The sequence below is a fragment of the Coregonus lavaretus genome (genome assembly GCF_964263955.1).
Source record: "Coregonus lavaretus genome assembly, chromosome: 14".
Taxonomy (NCBI): Eukaryota; Metazoa; Chordata; class Actinopteri; order Salmoniformes; family Salmonidae; genus Coregonus; species Coregonus lavaretus.
Window position 1 is genome coordinate 6,430,555 of NC_140001.1, and position 20,549 is coordinate 6,451,103.

The 20,549-nt window shown below is 45.7% G+C and overlaps 1 protein-coding gene across 2 annotated transcripts in view; it reads left to right on the forward strand.

The window, feature by feature from the left end:
• Positions 1 to 20,549, forward strand: part of pdlim5a (PDZ and LIM domain 5a) — a 121,274-nt gene that overhangs the window by 47,923 nt on the left and 52,802 nt on the right. For both annotated transcript variants that reach the window (XM_084176645.1, XM_084176646.1), the window contains exons 4-5: positions 15,836 to 15,872; positions 19,549 to 19,961. In XM_084176645.1, coding sequence (XP_084032771.1) covers positions 15,836 to 15,872; positions 19,549 to 19,961 — 450 coding nt within the window. The remainder of the gene's footprint in view (positions 1 to 15,835; positions 15,873 to 19,548; positions 19,962 to 20,549) is intronic.

The window sequence follows — 20,549 nt, forward strand, 5'->3', positions numbered from 1 at the left end:
ATTCTTGCATAATCAATGCTTGGAGTTTGTCTGAATTTGTGGGGTTTTGTTTGTCCACCTGCCTCTTGAGGATTGACCACAAGTTCTCAATGCGATTAAGGTCTGGGGAGTTTCCTGGCCATGGACCCAAAATGTCGATGTTTTGTTCCCCGAGCCACTTAGTTATCACTTTTGCCTTATGGCAAGGTGCTCCATCATGCTGGAAAAGGCATTGTTCGTCACCAAACTGTTATTGGATGGTTGGGAGAAGTTGCTCTCGGAGGATGTGTTGGTACCATTCTTTATTCATGGCTGTGTTCTTAGGCAAAATTGTGAGTGAGCTCACTCCCTTGGCTGAGAAGCAACCCCACACATGAATGGTCTCAGGATGCTTTACTGTTGGCATGACACAGGACTGATGGTAGCGCTCACCTTGTCTTCTCCGGACAAGGTGTTTTCCGGGTACCCCAAACAATCGGAAAGGGGATTCATCAGAGAAAATGACTTTACCCCAGTCCTCAGCAGTCCAATCCCTGTACTTTTTGCAGAATATCAGTCTGTCCCTGATGTTTTTCCTGGAGAGAAGTGGCTTCCTCGCTGCCCTTCTCGACACCAGGCCATCCTCCAAAAGTATTTGCTTCACTGTGCATGCAGATGCACTCACACCTGCCTGCTGCCATTCCTGAGCAAGCTCTGCACTGGTGGTGCCCCAATCCCGCAGCTGAATCAACTTTAGGAGATGGTTCTGGCGCTTGCTGGACTTTCTTGGGCGCCCTGAAGCCTTCTTCACAACAATTGAACCTCTCTCCTTGAAGTTCTTGATGAGCCGATAAATGGTTGATTTAGGTGCAATCTTACTAGCAGCAATATCCTTGCCTGTGAAGCCCTTTTTGTGCAAAGCAATGATGACGGCACATGTTTCATTGCAGGTAACCATGGTTAACAGAGGAAGAACAATGATTTCAAGCACCACCCTCCTTTTAAAGCTTCCAGTCTGTTATTCTAACTCAATCAGCATGACAGAGTGATCTCCAGCCTTGTCCTCGTCAACACTCTCACCTGTGTTAACGAGATAATCACTGACATCATGTCAGCTGGTCCTTTTGTGGCAGGGCTGAAATGCAGTGGAAATGTTTTTGGGGGATTAAGTTCATTTTCATGGCAAAGAGGAACTTTGCAATTAATTCATCTGATCACTCTTCATAGCATTCTGGAGTATATGCAAATTGCCATCATAAAAACTGAATCAGCAGACTTTGTGAAAATTAATATTTGTGTCATTCTCAAAACTTTTGACCACGATTGTACAATATATATCCATTTGGAAAGGGTTCCTGTTCCGACTATACTGTAGATCACTTTGACTGACAGCATGTCTCAGAGTGTTGCTTTTTGCCCAGCTGGGGTCCTTGCTGTTTTGGCCGCCTTAGAAGCTGCCTGAGAGAAAACAAGCACATATACACTGTATAAGCAGCTTCATGGCTGTCAAATAATACAGTGCCTTCAGAAAGTATTCACACCCCTTGACTTTAGGTGCCCAAATACATTAAGTGTCTCTGAGTAGTGCTGATCTAGAATCAGGTCCCCTCTGTCCATTTAATCTTATTCATTATGATCTAAAAGGCAAAACCATTCGGTGGTTGTGACTTTCCCTCTACGTGGGACCAAGTAGGTTGACTTGGCTCTGACAGGATGTGTGTAGAGTCATGGTCGCACACACACGCACGCACACACACACACACACACGCACACACACACACACACACACACACACACACACACACACACACACACACACACACACACACACACACACACACACACACACACACACACACACACACACACACACACACACACACACACACACACACACACACACACACACACACACACACACACACACACATACACACACACACACACACACACACACACACACACACACACACCAAATGCCTGGCCTCACTCCAAGTGCTGGCCTTGAGTAATTTGTTTATACAATTCCAATAGAAGTCTTTTAGACAGGATTTTAATGCATTGTGGTGGAGGCGCCTTTAGGAAAACGTTGAGGAAGTATAACGCCTTGACAGGAGACTCATTAAGAATGAGGTTTAGACTGTTATAAACAAGACTCATTAAAGAATGAGGTTTAGACTGTTATAAACAAGACTAATTAAGAATGAGGTTTAGACTGTTATAAACAAGACTCATTAAAGAATTAGGTTTAGACTGTTATAAACAAGACTCATTAAAGAATGAGGTTTAGACTGTTATAAACAAGACTAATTAAGAATGAGGTTTAGACTGTTATAAACAAGACTCATTAAAGAATGAGGTTTAGACTGTTATAAACAAGACTCATTAAGAATGAGGTTTAGACTGTTATAAACAAGACTCATTAAGAATGAGGTTTAGACTGTTATAAACAAGACTCATTAAGAATGAGGTTTAGACTGTTATAAACAAGACTCATTAAGAATGAGGTTTAGACTGTTATAAACAAGACTCATTAAGAATGATGTTTAGACTGTTATAAACAAGACTCATTAAGAATGAGGTTTAGACTGTTATAAACACACCAGACGCAGCCTCCCTGCATGCCTCATTGATACACTGTGTGTTTGGTTCTAGGCCGGGTCAGTCTGTTAGGAACCATAGCTATAAAAGACTACATTAGATTTGAAAAGATAACAAGGGGCCTCACTCCTAACACAAACACACACACACACACACACACACACACACACACACACACACACACACACACACACACACACACACACACACACACACACACACACACACACACACAGTATTGCACAGCTACCTTTGTGGGGACATACAATTCAGTCCCATTCAAAATCCAATTTTCCCTAACCCCCTAACCCCAAACCTAACCCGTACCCTAACCCTAACCCTAACCCCAACCTTAACCCAAAAACCTAACCTTAACCCTAACCCAAACCTAACCCTATCTCCTAAACCTAACCCTAAACCTAATTCTAACCCTAACACTAATTCTAACCTTCTTCTGGTCACCACAGGTATAGTTAAACACGTCCACACACACACACACACACACACACACACACACACACACACACACACACACACACACACACACACACACACACACACACACACACACACACACACACACACACACACACACACACAACACACACACACCATTTAGTGCCCCATGACTCTCCATAGATGTGACAGGGAGTCTGCATGCAGGTCTACTAGTATGCCTAGGTCTCAATGACAACCACTATAACTCACAAATGGGGACTTACCATAGTGTTTCAAGTGAATGCTTGTTTTGTTTGACTCTCTGGGAAAATATCTATATTTTAATAAAGATGAGACAGACAACTTGTAAAATGATAAAAACCCTTGATCAGATTCAGCCTTCTGACTCTTTGATGTGCTCTGGTTTGTCCATCCACCGTGATAAACTACTAGGCCTTATACGGTTACTTCAATCTTGTTCTGCTGCTCTCTGTCTGTGACCCAAACGGCAGCCTATTCACTATGTCAAAAGTTGTGCACTACATAGTCAATAGGGTGCCGTTTGTGATGCAGGCTCTGTATGATGTACTGCACGGTGATGTACTGCACGGCGATGTACTGCACGGTGATGTACTGCACAGTGATGTACTGCACGGTGATGTACTGTACGGTGATGTACTGCACGGTGATGTACTGCACAGTGATGTACTGCACGGTGATGTACTGTACGGTGATGTACTGCACGGTGATGTACTGTACGGTGATGTACTGCACGGTGATGTACTGCTTTTGTTTATAGGGCTGTATCTTTGTCAGTTAAATCATACAGTAGATGCCTGTCTGTGCAGTAGATGCCTGTCTGTGCAATACTTGGTTTTGTGCATGTTGCCTGGGCCTTTGTTAAGCTTTCCTAGTGAAAAGCTTCATCCAAATGAAATTGAATTGAATTTAGGTTTAGCCTGAGGTTATAGGTTCATAGTCTGGAAGCTGTCTTTGTGTTTTGACCCCAGACCGTCTGGTCATATTGATGCTCATCGTAGACTGCACTTTGGTCCACATCTACAGGCCATATACAGTATATTTTAAAAGTATTTTGAAATGTTGAAATACCGGTATGTGATCTGGTTGAAATACATTGAGGAAACCACTGTAGGCTTAAAATCTGTATTTTCCCCAGGTCTGGTCATTGTCAGGCTTCTAGAAGGATCTGTGGTGACATTGGACAACCTTCTTGTTCCTCTGCTGAGATATGACTGCTGTGCACGTGCGTGCACACACACACAAGCATGCACACATGCACACGCACACACACACACACACACACACACACACACACACACACACACACACACACACACACACACACACACACACACACACACACACACACACACACACACACACACACACACACACGCTCTCTGTCTGACCTCCGTCCCCCGTAGTGTGAGCCCAGATAAAAAGAACCAGCCACAGCTTCCCACACTATTTTAAGTGCCTTTTAGATAACTCTCCACTTTGGTCTTAAAAATAGCAAGGAATCAAGTTGTTATGTGGGACTCACTCAGCCTATTAGCATGCCTTACCAGGAGGCACAGGGGAAAGACAAGTGTTCTCTCTCTCTCTCGCTCTCGCACACATACACACGCAGACACCCACGCGCACAGACACACACACACAAACACAACACACACATGTGGGAACAATCCCATCCATCAGGGGCCTTTGGTGGTGCCCTGACATTCACTCTGGAGAGAAGGGAGTCTGTCTGTCTGTCTGTCTGTCTGCTTCAGTTTAAGGGAAAACAGTGCTCCGAAAACACTTCATTCCTGCCTCTCTTCCTAATAAGGGAGAGAGATGGCCTCAGAGTGTGTCCCACTTTCAGGAATGACGACTACTTTCTGGAAAGGCTGTGCTGATTGGTTCTTTTGCATAATAAAAGTGACCTAACTGCAGAGAGAAAGGAGGAGAAAAAGAAAAACAAGAGGAAAGGAGGAGAAGAAGAAGGAGGAGGAGGAGAAGGAGGTGGAGGAGGAGGAGGAGGAGGAGGAGGAGGAGAAGGAGGAGGAGGAGGAGGAGGAGGAGGAGGAGGAGGAGGAGAAGGAGGAGGAGGAGGAGGAGGAGAAGAAGGAGGAGGAGGAGAAGGAGGAGGAGGAGAAGAAGGAGGAGGAGAAGAAGGAGGAGGAGGAGGAGGAGGAGAAGGAGGAGGAGGAGGAGGAGGAGAAGGAGGAGGAGGAGGAGAAGAAGAAGGAGGAGAAGGAGAAGGAGGAGGAGAAGAAGGAGGAGGGGGAGAAGGAGGAGGAGGACATTTAGTTATTAATGAAAGAAAAACCCAGCGGTCAAGTCTTGCTCAGTAGCTGGAAGGTATTAGTGAGCCAGTACATCAATTAGGGCTCTACAGTCATGTTTCCAGAAGGGCATATAGTCTTGGTAATTAGCATTAGGCTCCCATGGGAAAGGACAAGTTTTAATATCACTTCATTTTTCGTCATGTAGTGCATACCTCAGCCCTAATGGGAGCTGTTATCTATGCGCTCCATCTGATACGAAACAGAATCCTTATGGCCATATCAAGGCATATCTATCTTCCCTTTATTTTTGTACGATTTCTAAAATAAATAAAAAGCACTCACATCTGAGTTCGTTTAAAAAAAAAATCGCTTTGGTACTATTTTCACAAGTACGTAGTACATTTTCACAACTCCAAAACTGGTCACACTTGTAATGCAGCCAGTCTTTCATTCAAAACCTGTCATTGTGCATTAATTTGGATTGTAAACATCTCTCACCACACAACCATTGATTCAAAATATACGTTTATTGTGTAATGTAATCACAACATTGGTTCAATCACCAAAACACAACATAATTATATATTTTCAATTTTGTCATTTTAACTATCAGTTAATCCAATAGCAAACAATGCAAGATACAGTACGTGATTCAAATCGCCCTTAGAAGTGCTGAAAGTAATATGTAAATTACACAATTTTCACATTTGGTAATACATTTACATTACCCAACAAAATTGACAGAAAATCTATAATTTCCATAATATCTATCCAATACAGTGGGGGAAAAAAGTATTTAGTCAGCCACCAATTGTGCAAGTTCTCCCACTTAAAAAGATGAGAGAGGCCTGTAATTTTCATCATAGGTACACGTCAACTATGACAGACAAAATGAGAAAAGAAAATCCAGAAAATCACATTGTAGGATTTTTTATGAATTTATTTGCAAATTATGGTGGAAAATAAGTATTTGGTCAATAACAAAAGTTTCTCAATACTTTGTTATATACCCTTTGTTGGCAATGACACAGGTCAAACGTTTTCTGTAAGTCTTCACAAGGTTTTCACACACTGCTGCTGGTATTTTGGCCCATTCCTCCATGCAGATCTCCTCTAGAGCAGTGATGTTTTGGGGCTGTCGCTGGGCAACACGGACTTTCAACTCCCTCCAAAGATTTTCTATGGGGTTGAGATCTGGAGACTCCAGGACCTTGAAATACTTCTTACGAAGCCACTCCTTCGTTGCCCGGGCGGTGTGTTTGGGATCATTGTCATGCTGAAAGACCCAGCCACGTTTCATCTTCAATGCCCTTGCTGATGGAAGGAGGTTTTCACTCAAAATCTCATGATACATGGCCCCATTCATTCTTTCCTTTACACGGATCAGTCGTCCTGGTCCCTTTGCAGAAAAACAGCCCCAAAGTATGATGTTTTCACTCCCATGCTTCACAGTAGGTATGGTGTTCTTTGGATGCAACTCAGCATTCTTTGTCCTCCAAACACGACGAGTTGAGTTTTTACCAAAAAGTTATATTTTGGTTTCATCTGACCATATGACATTCTCCCAATCCTCTTCTGGATGCACTCTAGCAAACTTCAGACGGGCCTGGATATGTACTGGCTTAAGCAGGGGGACACGTCTAGCACTGCAGGATTTGAGTCCCTGGCGGCGTAGTGTGTTACTGATGTTAGGCTTTGTTACTTTGGTCCCAGCTCTCTGCAGGTCATTCACTAGGTCCCCCCGTGTGGTTCTGGGATTTTTGCTCACCGTTCTTGTGATCATTTTGACCCCACGGGGTGAGATCTTGCGTGGAGCCCCAGATCGAGGGAGATTATCAGTGGTCTTGAATGTCTTCCATTTCCTAATAATTGCTCCCACAGTTGATTTCTTCAAACCAAGCTGCTTACCTATTGCAGAGTCAGTCTTCCCAGCCTGGTGCAGGTCTACAATTTTGTTTCTGGTGTCATTTGACAGCTCTTTGGTCTTGGCCATAGTGGAGTTTGGAGTGTGACTGTTTGAGGTTGTGGACAGGTGTCTTTTATACTGAAAACAAGTTCAAACAGGTGCCATTAATACAGGTAACGAGTGGAGGACAGAGGAGCCTCTTAAAGAAGAAGTTACAGGTCTGTGAGAGCCAGAAATCTTGCTTGTTTGTAGGTGACCAAATACTTATTTTCCACCATAATTTGCAAATAAATTCATTACAAATCCTACAATGTGATTTTCTGGATTTTCTTTTCTCAATTTGTCTGTCATAGTTGACGTGTACCTATGATGAAAATTACAGGCCTCTCTCATCTTTTTAAGTGGGAGAACTTGCACAATTGGTGGCTGACTAAATACTTTTTTTCCCCACTGTATATAATTGCGACATAGGTGTACTGTCTTTAATCAAATGTAAGAAATTAAATGAAACAAATTAAATGAATGAAAATAAAACATAACGTTTAGCACGCATTAATTTGCATCAAGCCTGTTGAGCATCTGGCCATAAATTCTCATCCACATCACATTGTATGTCCTCATTGTTCATGCGCCGCAGGAAAAACCTTTCGGCATGGCGAATCCAAGCTTGACATTGGTCTGCATTGATGTCGTCGCATGCCTCATCCATGGCCAGAAGGAGGGTGGCATGCTCATGGGGAGGGTGATCGTAGACCTTCCAACTCCATGCTGAAAATAATTCCTCAATAGTGTTGAGGAAAGGAGAGTATGGGGGCAGGTATAGGGTCATGAATCGGGGATGGGCCCAAAACCATGCCTGAACCACCTCTGCATGGTGGAACCTGACGTTGTCCCACTCAATGACATAGGTGACCCCTTCACCTTGACAGGCCTGCTAAATTTAATTGAGAAACACAATGAGGTGTGCAGCGTTGTAGGATCCACGTAATGGCCTGCGTCCTACCACAATATCTTCAGAGATAGTTGCGCACATGGAGATGTGTCCCCCACGTTGTCCAGGCACTTGGACGGTCGCCCATTGGCCGATGCGGTTCCGCCCACGACTCCAAGTTTTGGCCAGGTTGAAGCCAGCTTCATCAGCAGCATCAAGCACCATCACCCTCTAACAATATATTTTGGTTAGTTCTTTTTTACAGTATAGTTCCATTATGATATTGTGAAGTAGCTTGTGCATTAATAGTAACAATAATACAGTATACATGTACAGTATGGGGCTGTACCTGAACATACTCGGCCCACAGTTGTTTCACCCGGTCGTTGTTTCTCTCAAAAGGCACCAGGTAAATGTGTTTCATAGATACCTGGTGTCTCTTCAAAAGGCACCAGGTAAATGTGTTCCATAGATACCTGGTGTCTCTTCAAAAGGCACCAGGTAAATGTGTTTCATAGATACCTGGTGTCTCTTCAAAAGGCACCAGGTAAATGTGTTCCATAGATACCTGGTGTCTCTTCAAAAGGCACCAGGTAAATGTGTTTCATAGATACCTGGTGTCTCTTCAAAAGGCACCAGGTAAATGTGTTCCATAGATACCTGGTGTCTCTTCAAAAGGCAGGCGATTGTTGGTAGGCTGATGGATGCCACATTGGTAAAGGTGTCATCGTTCGCCTCAATGGCCTGCTTTATTTCAGACAGCCGTATGTCATTCCTGGCCCTCACCACTTCCACCACTGCCCACTCCTGCTGGTCGGTCAGCACACAGCCACTGGGTCTTCTGTCAATTCTGAGGGTAGAACAGAGTATACTGTCAATAGATCATACTGTAAGAATACTGTAACATGTTTTGTGAATTTACATGCATTACAATATGTAATTTACTATAAATGTAATGGTAAAGCATAATGCATATCCTGCAGACTTACCGGTTTTCTTGGCAAAATGTTCTCACGATTGAATTGACAGTTGATCTTTCCAGATCGAGGTGAACTAATCTGTCAGCCTCTGTCATGGTAAGGCCTCTGTTTACCACATGGTCAACGACAATGGCCCAGACTTCATTAGACACAACAGATCCCTGACGTCTGCCTCCCTCTCTCTCATGCCCACCTCTTTGACCTCTTTGACGGGGCCCATGCCCACCTCTTTGACCTCTTTGATGGGGCCCATGCCCACCTCTTTGACCTCTTTGATGGGGCCCATGCCCACCTCTCTGACCTCTTTGATGGGTCCCATGCCCTCCTCTCTGATGGGGCCCATGCCCACCTCTCTGACCTCTCTGACGGGCCCCATGCCCTCCTCTCTGACGGGGCCCATGCCCTCCTCTCTGACGGGCCCCATGCCCTCCTCTCTGACGGGCCCCATGCCCTCCTCTCTGACGGGTCCCATGCCCTCCTCTCTGACGGGCCCCATGCCCTCCTCTCTGACGGGCCCCATGCCCTCCTCTCTGACGGGCCCCATGCCCTCCTCTCTGACGGGCCCCATGCCCTCCTCTCTGACGGGCCCCATGCCCTCCTCTCTGACGGGTCCCATGCCCTCCTCTCTGACGGGCCCCATGCCCTCCTCTCTGACGGGCCCCATGCCCTCCTCTCTGACGGGTCCCATGCCCTCCTCTCTGACGGGCCCCATGCCCTCCTCTCTGACGGGTCCCATGCCCTCCTCTCTGACGGGTCCCATGCCCTCCTCTCTGACGGGCCCCATGCCCTCCTCTCTGACGGGCCCCATGCCCTCCTCTCTGATGGGCCCCATGCCCTCCTCTCTGACGGGCCCCATGCCCTCCTCTCTGACGGGTCCCATGCCCTCCTCTCTGACGGGCCCCATGCCCTCCTCTCTGACGGGCCCCATGCCCTCCTCTCTGACGGGCCCCATGCCCTCCTCTCTGACGGGCCCCTTGTCCACCAGCTCTTTGATTTCTTCCTCTCCCTTGTTGTCTATCCTGCTCCATGGTGAAAGAAATTGCAAGTGTTCACACACCCCCTTTTATATGGTGACCAATTGTGATTACCACTATGTGAAATCAATTAGCAGTAACAAGTAGTCATTATGTATGGTTATCATGTGTCATACATGTAATTTAGATGTTTATACTTGACAAACACACATGTAATCCATATATAGTAGACAAACCAATATAAAGTCAATAGGTTTACCAAACGGTTAAGTGATTAACCATTAAGCGCAGTTGGAATAAGAGATGGTCAAATGTATTTAAACAAATGAGAAGAGAATCATATGAAAAGTATTGTGAGCATTGCATTGTGAAAGGCAATTACTTTATATGAAAGGTATTTCTAAAAGTTACTGTGTGATTTTGTGTGTTGTACTTAGTCAATTGAAAATGTGCTTAAAGTAAAAAAAAAAAAAAAAGCCTTTTTGATGAACTGTTTTGAGTTTTGGACCAAGAGTTGTGAAATTTTACCACATACTTGTAAAAATAGTACCAAAGCGATACAAAACAAAACCGGTCTCTTGTTGCAAACAATAATGTGCTAGTATCTTCCAGGAAACGACAAACCAGCACACTGCTCCTCAATTTGTGTTTTCACGCTTACGCGTCAGCCTCTTGGTCTTAGTCAGAGCTTTAGATGTTTAAACCTTACGTGTCAGCCTCTTGGTCTTAGTCAGAGCTTTAGATGTTTAAACCTTACGTGTCAGCCTCTTGGTCTTAGTCAAAGCTTCTGATTTGTAAACCTTACGCGCTGAACACATCATGGAAGCAGCATGTTGTGCTGCTGCTGTGAGAGTCTGTGTGCAGGTGTTAGGAAGTGGATTGACCAGCCGTTTGTCCTTTGTGTTATTCCACAGCCTGTCCTTTGTGTTATTCCACAGCCTGTCCTTTGTGTTATTCCACAGCCTGTCCTTTGTGTTATTCCACAGCCTGTCCTTTGTGTTATTCCACAGCCTGTCCTTTGTGTTATTCCACAGCCTGTCCTTTGTGTTATTCCACAGCCCATGAAATGTGCTCTGGCACGACCTGCCTGGCATCCATGGGACCGCGCCCTGCCTGTCTGTCTGTGTGTCTGTCTGTGTGGGTGTTGTGTGTGTGTTGTGTGTGTGTGTGTGTGTGTGTGTGTGTGTGTGCTTGTGTTTGAGTGTGTGTGTGGTGTGTGTGTGTGTGTGTGTGTGTGTGTGTGTGTGTGTGGGTGCAAAGCGTGTATGCACCACCTTGCTTTACTGTGGGATGTGAGCAGGTTATGATGCTGTAAACCTTCACAGGTTCCCCCAAACTAGGCTGTGTACCATTCTGTCATAACACTGCCTTGAACCAGTCTGTCTGCCAAATGGCAGTGCACAGAATCAAATAACTGCATTATCCCAGGGACCTAGGGAGTGTGTGTGTGTGTGAGTGTGTGAGTTTGTGAGTGTGTGTCTGTGTGTGTGTGTGTGTGTGTGTTTGTCTGAGGGTGCACCCATATGGGGTGTGTTTATGTATTGGGAGCATTAAGTATTTACAGCCTCGTCCAGTCAAGGCATAAAACACATTATTTTTATGGGGTTACACACATAAAGAGCGCTTGTGTGAAATGTCTCCCCCCATAAAACTCAGTCAAAGACAGGAGGGGAGTGGCGTGGCGTGTATACAAGGCATCACAGTCAGGGAAAGTGGTTGGAGGAACCTCCAGAGCACCTCCAGAGCGCCTGCACAACCTCTGTTCTCTCACCACCAAACTGCCTCCATCCCTGGGGAAGAGGAGGAGGCGCGCTCCCCTTCACCTGATCTCTCCTGGCTCTGACCTCATTCTCATCTTCCGCAGTAAATCTAACACTGGGCTTTATTGATTCAACATGTTCTGCTCTGTGGAAGCTGATACCACGTCATGGCACAGTGTTGGAGTCATCCGTCAGTGTTGGAGTCATCCGTCAGTGTTGGAGTCATCCGTCAGTGTCAGTATTGGAGTCATCCGTCAGTGTTGGAGTCATCCGTCAGTGTCAGTATTGGAGTCATCCGTCAGTGTTGGAGTCATCCGCCAGTGTTGGAGTCATCCGTCAGTGTTGGAGTCATGCGTCAGTGTTGGAGTCATCCGTCAGTGTTGGAGTCATCCGCCAGTGTTGGAGTCATCCGTCGGTGTTGGAGTCATCCGTCAGTGTCTGCATCCACAGTAACAGAGCACACAGAACATACAATACACCCAACACACTGTAAAAGCCCAGCCATATTGAACTAAGACATTATTTCAAAGCCAATGGACACACAGACAAGCTCACTGAAAGGATGCCTGGAAGTTTGATTGAACCTTGTCTACAAACACAAGCGACAATCTGATCAGATTGTTGCTTGTGCTTTCAATCTTATTTATTCATTGCTATGCTTCAGTCAGTACACAGCGGTAGTCCCCCCCCCCCCTCTCTCTCTGACCCTAACACATTCCCATAGGCTGACCTGTGAAGGGGCTTGTGCAAGCTGTGGGGTGTGATTGAGATGGCTGATCCATCCACAGGTCAGCAGGCACTGTGGGAGGAAGATGGATGCCGAGGTGTCAGGTGAAGTTTCCCCTAGACACTGATCTTGGGTCAGTTTAGCATTTCCCCCACTAATGGTTAAGGTTTGGATTGTGGGAGGGGAAGCTGATCCTAAATCTGTACCTACGGGAGACTTCACCCCGGCCCGAAGGGAGATTAATGCCGAGGTGTCAGGGCACTTTGGTTATGCTCTGGGATGCTGAGCTGTCCCCAGGCAGGACAGGAGAGACGTGGGAGTGTAGGATTAATAGGCTATCATATCTCCTCTAATTGATGTCCCCTGTAATACAGCCCAGATGGAGGGATACTCTAATGGCTTAAGACAGGGGGCCGCAGGTAAACGGCCACCGGCTGCTAAATTTACTGAGACCTGTTCTTGCGTCCGTTTTTGCTTTATGTCAAGCTTGATGGTCATTAGCTCATTAGCTTAAGCGAGTGCAACTCTTTTTCCATTATATTTTGTTCACATTTCAAAGTCAAAAGTTGACTGTTCAAAGTTGTTTATAATCATTACAGGAGAGGGTCTTTCAGCTTGAAACTACAATTATTTACCCTTTATTTCTCCTCCCGTTGAGCTCAGAAGACCTCTTTACAAGGGAAACTTGGCCAAGGGAAGAGGCTGTAAGCAGGGTCAGAGAGGGTCAGGGAAAACTTTCTGGAAAGGTTTATGGTGACTCTGAGATGTTCTAGAATGTTTAATCTAGCTGCTGACATTCAAATGTCTCTGAGGGCCAGCTTTAGCCAGTCTCTTCAGGGCACCAGATTCAAGAGTATCAAATAGATGGGTTGTTTTAATTGACTTTCAACAGCTGGCATCTAATGTGGCGTGTGTTCTTTCTGTCTGTAATTCAAGTTTCACAGACAGGGATCACTTTTGGATGCTGCCAAGTTCGATGACAACAACCTCTCAGCAACTGCCTCTTGCGCTCCATTCAAATCTCAAGTCAAAATGTTTCCCTCATAATTGCAGGGGGTTTATTTCAACTCCCAGAAAAATTCAAAGATGACCTTAGCAGAACAGAATGCTCTTAGGAATATCAAGAGTGCTACTGTGGCAGGTCTAATGTCTGCAGCAATGGGGCCTGCATGCAGTTGAGGCTTTACAAATTGAAAACAGACACTTTTTAGTAAAGCTACAGTGCCTTGCAAAAGTATTCATCCCCCTTGGCGTTTTTCCTATTTTGTTGCATTACAACCTGTAATTTAAATGGATTTTCATGTAATGGATATACACAAGATAGTCCAAATCGGTGAAGTGAAATGAAAAAAATAACGGAAAAGTGGTGCGTGCATATGTATTCACCCCCTTTGCTATGAAGCCCCTAAATAAGATTCTGCAACCAATTACCTTCAGAAGTCACATAAGTAGTTCAATAAAGTCCACCTGTGTGCAATCTAAATGTCACATGATCTGTCACATGATCTCAGTATATATACACCTGTCCTGAAAGGCCCCAGATTCTGCAACACCACTAAGCAAGGGGCACCACCAAGCAAGCGGCACCATGAAGACCAAGGACAAAGTTGTGGAGAAGTACAGATCAGGGTTGGGTTATAAAAAAATATCAGAAACTTTGAACATCCCACGGAGCACCATTAAATCCATTATTAAAAAATGGAAAGAATATGGCACCACAACAAACCTGCCAAGTGTGGGCCGCCCACCAAAACTCACGGACCAGGCAAGGAGGGCATTAATCAGAGAGGCAACAAAGAGACCAAAGATAACCCTGAAGGAGCTGCAAAGCTCCACATCGGAGATTGGAGTATCTGTCCATAGGACCACTTTAAGCCGTAAACTCCACAGAGCTGGGCTTTACGGAAGAGTGGCCAGAAAAAAGCCATTGCTTAAAGAAAAAGAAAAAAGAAAACACATTTGGTGTTCGCCAAAAGGCATGTGGGAGACTCCCCAAACATATGGAAGAAGGTACTCTGGTAAGATGAGATTAAAATTGAGCTTTTTGGCCATCAAGGAAAACGCTATGTTTGGCACAAACCCAACACCTCTCATCACCCCGAGAACACCATCCCCACAGTGAAGCATGGTGGTGGCAGCATCATGCTGTGGGGATGTTTTTGATCAGCAGGGACTGGGAAACTGGTCAGAATTGAAGGAATGATGGATGGCGCTAAATACAGGGAAATTCTTGAAGGGAAACCTGTTTCAGTCTTCCAGACATTTGAGACTGGGACGGAGGTTCACCTTCCAGCAGTATAATGACCCTAAGCATACTGCTAAAGCAACACTCGAGTGGTTTAAGGGGAAACATTTAAATGTCAAGAAATGGCCTAGTCAAAGCCCAGACCTCAATCCAATTGAGAATCTGTGGTATGACTTAAAGATTGCTGTACACCAGCGGAACCCATCCAACTTGAAGGAGCTGGAGCAGTTTTGCAATGAAGAATGGGCAGAAATCCCAGTGGCTAGATGTGCCAAGCTTATAGAGACATACCCCAAGAGATTTGCAGCTGTAATTGCTGCAAAAGGTGGCTCTACAAAGTATTGACTTTGGGGGGGTGAATAGTTATGCACGCTCAAGTTTTCTGCTTTTTTGTCTTATTTCTTGTTTGTTTCACAATACAAAAATTTTGCATCTTCAAAGTGGTAGGCATGTTGTGTTAGTCAAATGATACAAACCCCCCAAAAACCGTTTTAATTCCAGGTTGTAAGGCAACAAAATAGGAAAAATGCCAAGGTGGGTGAATACTTTCGCAAGTCACTGTATAAAGTGGCCCTTCACATCCAAACGACCTCAGAATTCTGTGGAAAATGACACACTGAAGCAAGAAGTGATAAGGCATACAAGCGCATTCCCAAAGTCATATAAGGAGAAGGAAGTACTATAATTAATACTTTCGCAAGCCAATGTATGTGTGACTGTTTTCGTGTTCTGTGTATCATTTGCAATGTGGACACAGTTACATCGACACATGATTTGGTCCCAGTGTGTTCATGGCTGATAATGCTGGCGTATTTGTAACCGAGTGCATTCTGTTCTGACCCGAGTGGGGATCGAACTCCCAACCTTCTGCACAAGAACACACACAACTCAACGCCAGCCGTCTTAGCTGACAGAGCGAGATTCTAATCTTGGCTTTAGATCTCAGGGAAGTTGTGATTTCACCGATATACCCCAGCCAACATACATTTACATCCACTACATAATTCTCTTCTTGTCTTCGCAGAGCCTCCACCATCCCAAAACCCCCCGTGGCCCCGAAGGTACGTATGTTTATTACTGATGTGATTCTCTCCCCCTTTAAGCCAGGTACAGACCTAACAAAATATCTGATTCAGCATTGGTAAATCCATCTCCCTGTCCTGTATTACTGCCAGTTACTGTAAAAAAGTGAACATAGTTAATTTGATTGATATTGAATGTCTTTGCATAAATTGGGCCCCTCTGAAATGATGTCACACAACATCTGTGTTGCATGCTGGGAACATGACCACCATTTGTGAAGTCATTCTATGTTGTTCCATTTTCTTACGATAGTTGCCTAGTTGTTCCATTGTTTTTATGGTTTCAGTTCAAATCAAATATAAACTGATGCTTCTCTGTTCTCAGAGGGATAATTTAGCCTTTTAACGATTTCTAAGCGAAAGGGAGGAGCTATACGGTAATCTTTAACTTGGTTAAGATAAGTCCCACTACAAAGTGCCTTTTTGGCGGTTTCTAAGAGAGCTGTGGAAACATCAGTGTTGCATGTGTTGTGTTGATGTGTTGATGCGTTGATGCATACTGCATGCTTTTCCTCCCTGATTGTAGAAATGGCGCCGGAGGGGATGGCTGCCGTTTTATGGACTCTTAACCAACCGTGCTATTTTGTTTGTTTTTTCGCATTGTTTGTAACTTATTTTGTACATATTGTTGCTGCTACCGTCTCTTATGACCGAAAAGAGCTTCTGGACATCAGAACAGCGATTACTCACCTTGAACTGGACGAATAATTGTTCTTTAATGAGTCTGACGAGAGGGATTTGCTCCAGACACCCGACAGGGCCCTCATCCCCGTCATTCGCAGTAGAAAGAAAATAAGATATCGTGGAAGGAGATCGGGGTGCCTGGTAAGGAGCCGGTGACGATTGGCTAATCTGCCTTTGCCATCGATACTATTGGCCAACGTACAATCGCTTGATAATAAAGTGGACGAATTAGAAGCATGTATATCCTACCAACAGGACATAAAAAACTGTAATATCTTATGTTTCACCGAGTCGTGGCTGAATGACGACATGAATAACATACAGCTGGCGGGTTATACACTGTACCGGCAGGATAGAACAGCAGCCTCTGGTAAGACAAGGGGTGGCGGTCTATGTATATTTGTAAACAACAGCTGGTGCACAATATCTAAGGAAGTCTTGAGGTTTTGCTCGCCTGAGGTAGAGTATCTCATGATAAGCTGTAGACCACACTATCTACCAAGAGAGTTTTCATCTATATTCTTCGTAGCTGTCTATTTACCACCACAAACCGATGCTGGCACTAAGACTGCACTCAATGAACTGTATACGGCCATAAGCAAACAGGAAAATGCTCATCCAGAGGCGGCGCTCCTAGTGGCCGGGGACATTAATGCAGGGAAACTTAAATCTGTTTTACCTCATTTCTACCAACATGTTAAATGTGCAACCAGAGGGAAAACAACTCTAGACCACCTTTACTCCACACACAGAGACACGTACAAAGCTCTCCCTCGACCTCCATTTGATAAATCGGACAATAATTATATCCTCCTGATTCCTGCTTATAAGCAAAAACTAAAGCAGGAAGCACCAGTGACCCTATTAACAAAAAAGTGGTCAGATGAAGCAGATGCTACGCTACAGGACTGTTTTTCTAGCACAGACTGGAATATGTTCCGGGATTCTTCCGATGGCATTGAGGAGTACACCACATCAGTTACTGGCTTCATCAATAAGTGCATCGATGACATCGTCCCCACAGTGACTATACGTACATACCCCAACCAGAAGCCATGGATTACAGGCAACATCCACACTGAGCTAAAGGGTAGAGCTGCTGCTTTCAAGGAGCGGGACTCTAACCCGGAAGCTTATAAGAAATCCCGCTATGCCCTTCGACGAACCATCAGACAGGCAAAGCGTCAATACAGGACTAAGATCGAATCGTACTACACCGGCTCGTCGGATGTGGCAGGGCTGGCAAACTATTACAGACTACAAAGGGAAGCACAGCCGCGAGCTGCCCAGTGACACGAGCCTACCAGACGAGCTAAATGACTTCTATGCTTGCTTTGAGGCAAGTAACACTGAAACATGCATGAGAGCATCAGCTGTTCCGGACGACTGTGTGATCACGCTCTCCGTAGCCGATGTGAGTAAGACCTTTAAACAGGTCAACATTCACAAGGCCGCAGGGCCAGACGGATTACCAGGACGTGTACTCCGAGCATGCGCTGACCAACTGGCAAGTGTCTTCACTGACATTTTCAACCTCTCCCTGTCTGTAATACCAACATGCTTCAAGCAGACCACCATAGTCCCAGTGCCCAAGAACACTAAGGTAACCTGCCTAAATGACTACCGACCTGTAGCACTCACATCTGTAGCCATGATGCGCTTTGAAAGGCTGACTCACATCAACACCATTATCCCAGAAACCCTAGACCCACTCCAATTTGCATACCGCCACAACAGATCCACAGATGATGCAATCTCTATTGCGCTCCACACTGCCCTTTCACACCTGATCAAAAGGAACACCTATGTGAGAATGCTATTCATTGACTACAGCTCAGCGTTCAACACCATAGTGCCCTCAAAGCTCATCACTATAAGGACCCTGGGACTAAACACCTCCCTCTGCAACTGGATCCTGGACTTCCTGACGGGCTGCCCCCAGGTGGTAAGGGTTGGTAACAACACATCCGCCACGCTGATCCTCAACACGGGGGCCCCTCAGGGGTGCGTGCTCAGTCCCTTCCTGTACTCCCTGTTCACTCATGACTGCATGGCCAGGCACGACTCCAACACCATAATTCAGTTTGCAGATGACACAACAGTGGTAGGCCTGATCACCGACAACGACGAGACAGCCTATAGGGAGGAGGTCAGAGACCTGGCCGTGTGGTGCCAGGACAACAACCTCTCCCTCAACGTGACCAAGACAAAGGAAATGATTGTGGACTACAGGAAAAAGAAGACGACCGAGCACACCCCCATTCTCATCGACGGGGCTGTAGTGGAGCAGGTTGAGAGCTTCAAGTTCCTTGGTGTCCACATCACCAACAAAACCTATTCTCCCTAAGGAGACTGAAAATATTTGGCATGGGTCCTCAGATCCTCAAAAAGTTCTACAGCTGCATCGAGAGCATCCTGACTGGTTGCATCACTGCCTGGTATGGCAATTGCTCGGCCTCCGAGTGCAAGGCACTACAGAGGGTAGTGCGTACGGCCCAGTACATCACTGGGACCAAGCTTCCTGCCATCCAGGACCTCTATACCAGGCGGTGTCAGAGGAAGGCCCTATAAATTGTCAAAGACTCCAGCCACCCTAGTCATAGTCTGTTCTCTCTTTTACGCTGCTGCTACTCTCTGTTTATTATCAATGCATAGTCACTTTAATAACTCTACCTATATCTACCTATTACCTCAATTACCTCGACTAACCGGTGCCCCCGCACATTGACTCGGTACTGGTACCCCCTGTATATAGCCTCGCTATTGTTCTTTTACTACTGCTCTTTAGTTATTTGTTACTTTTATTTCTTATATTTTTTTTATTTAATGTTTTTTTGGTATTTGTTTTGGTATTCTTTCTTAAAATTGCATTGTTGGTTAAGGGCTTGTAAGTAAGCATTTCACTGTAAGGTCTACACCTGTTGTATTCGGCGCATGTGACAAATAACATTTGATTTGATTTGACATTTAGGTCGAGCCATCAGAGATCATTAAGCCTGTGGCTATTATCAGCCACCGCCATCCCACTGAGCCCGCCAGTCTCACCCCCAGCGCCCCACACAACAAAACTGCACGGCCCTTCGGGGGCTGCAGGGGCGAGGACAGGGACTGCCCCATCGCACGCTCCCCTCATTCCGCCTTCATTCCCTCTGCATCCTCCGCCTTCACCCCCGCCGGCCTAACCCGCACCCCTCCTCCGTCCTCACCCCCTCCACCCTTCCCTTTGTCTTCCTGCTCCTCACCCCCCTCCCTCCCTGCCGCACCCCAGCCCTCCGTCTATAACACGCCCTTCAACCTCTACTCCAACGAGAACGCCTGCGAGGTGGCCATGGGCCAGAGGCGGGGCCTAACGGAGAGCCAGGGCGGAGCCATGCAGTCGAACGGGTGAGTGGCACTATCAGGCTCCTCCCCGTTTACTCCTCCTCCCCTCCTCCTCTCTCCAATGGAGAGATGTTGCCCAAAAGGTCTTAGTATGAAACCGTGGTTAAACCATGGTTAGGGTTTAGGAGGTTGGGCCCATCATGTACAGCACTGTGTGTCGCTGTGAATGACCTTTCTGTTAGCTACAGTACTATAATATGATATGACAGGTTGGATGTGGATATGTGAGATCTCATTGGATCGTAGTGTGGTCGGTTACCACAGTGAAACCGACCACACAGCTCAGAAACGACAGTCATCTAATATCAACTTTTCACCATTGTGTGTAGCCTAGTGGATGTTGTTGCAGACAGTTTTTGATGATCAGCAGAACTATTTGAGGTGTAAATCAGTTGAGATGGAGGATGCATCCCAAATGGAGCCCGGTTCCCTATACAGTACATTACTTTTGGCCAGAGGCCTATGGGCCCTCGTCAAAAGGATCAAACTATAAAGGGAATCGCGTGCCATTTGGGACGCAGCAGTAATTTTACTAAATGAAACAGTGGAGGGTTTGAAGCCGTTTAGTTGGTACTGCTCGTGTTCAAGTGG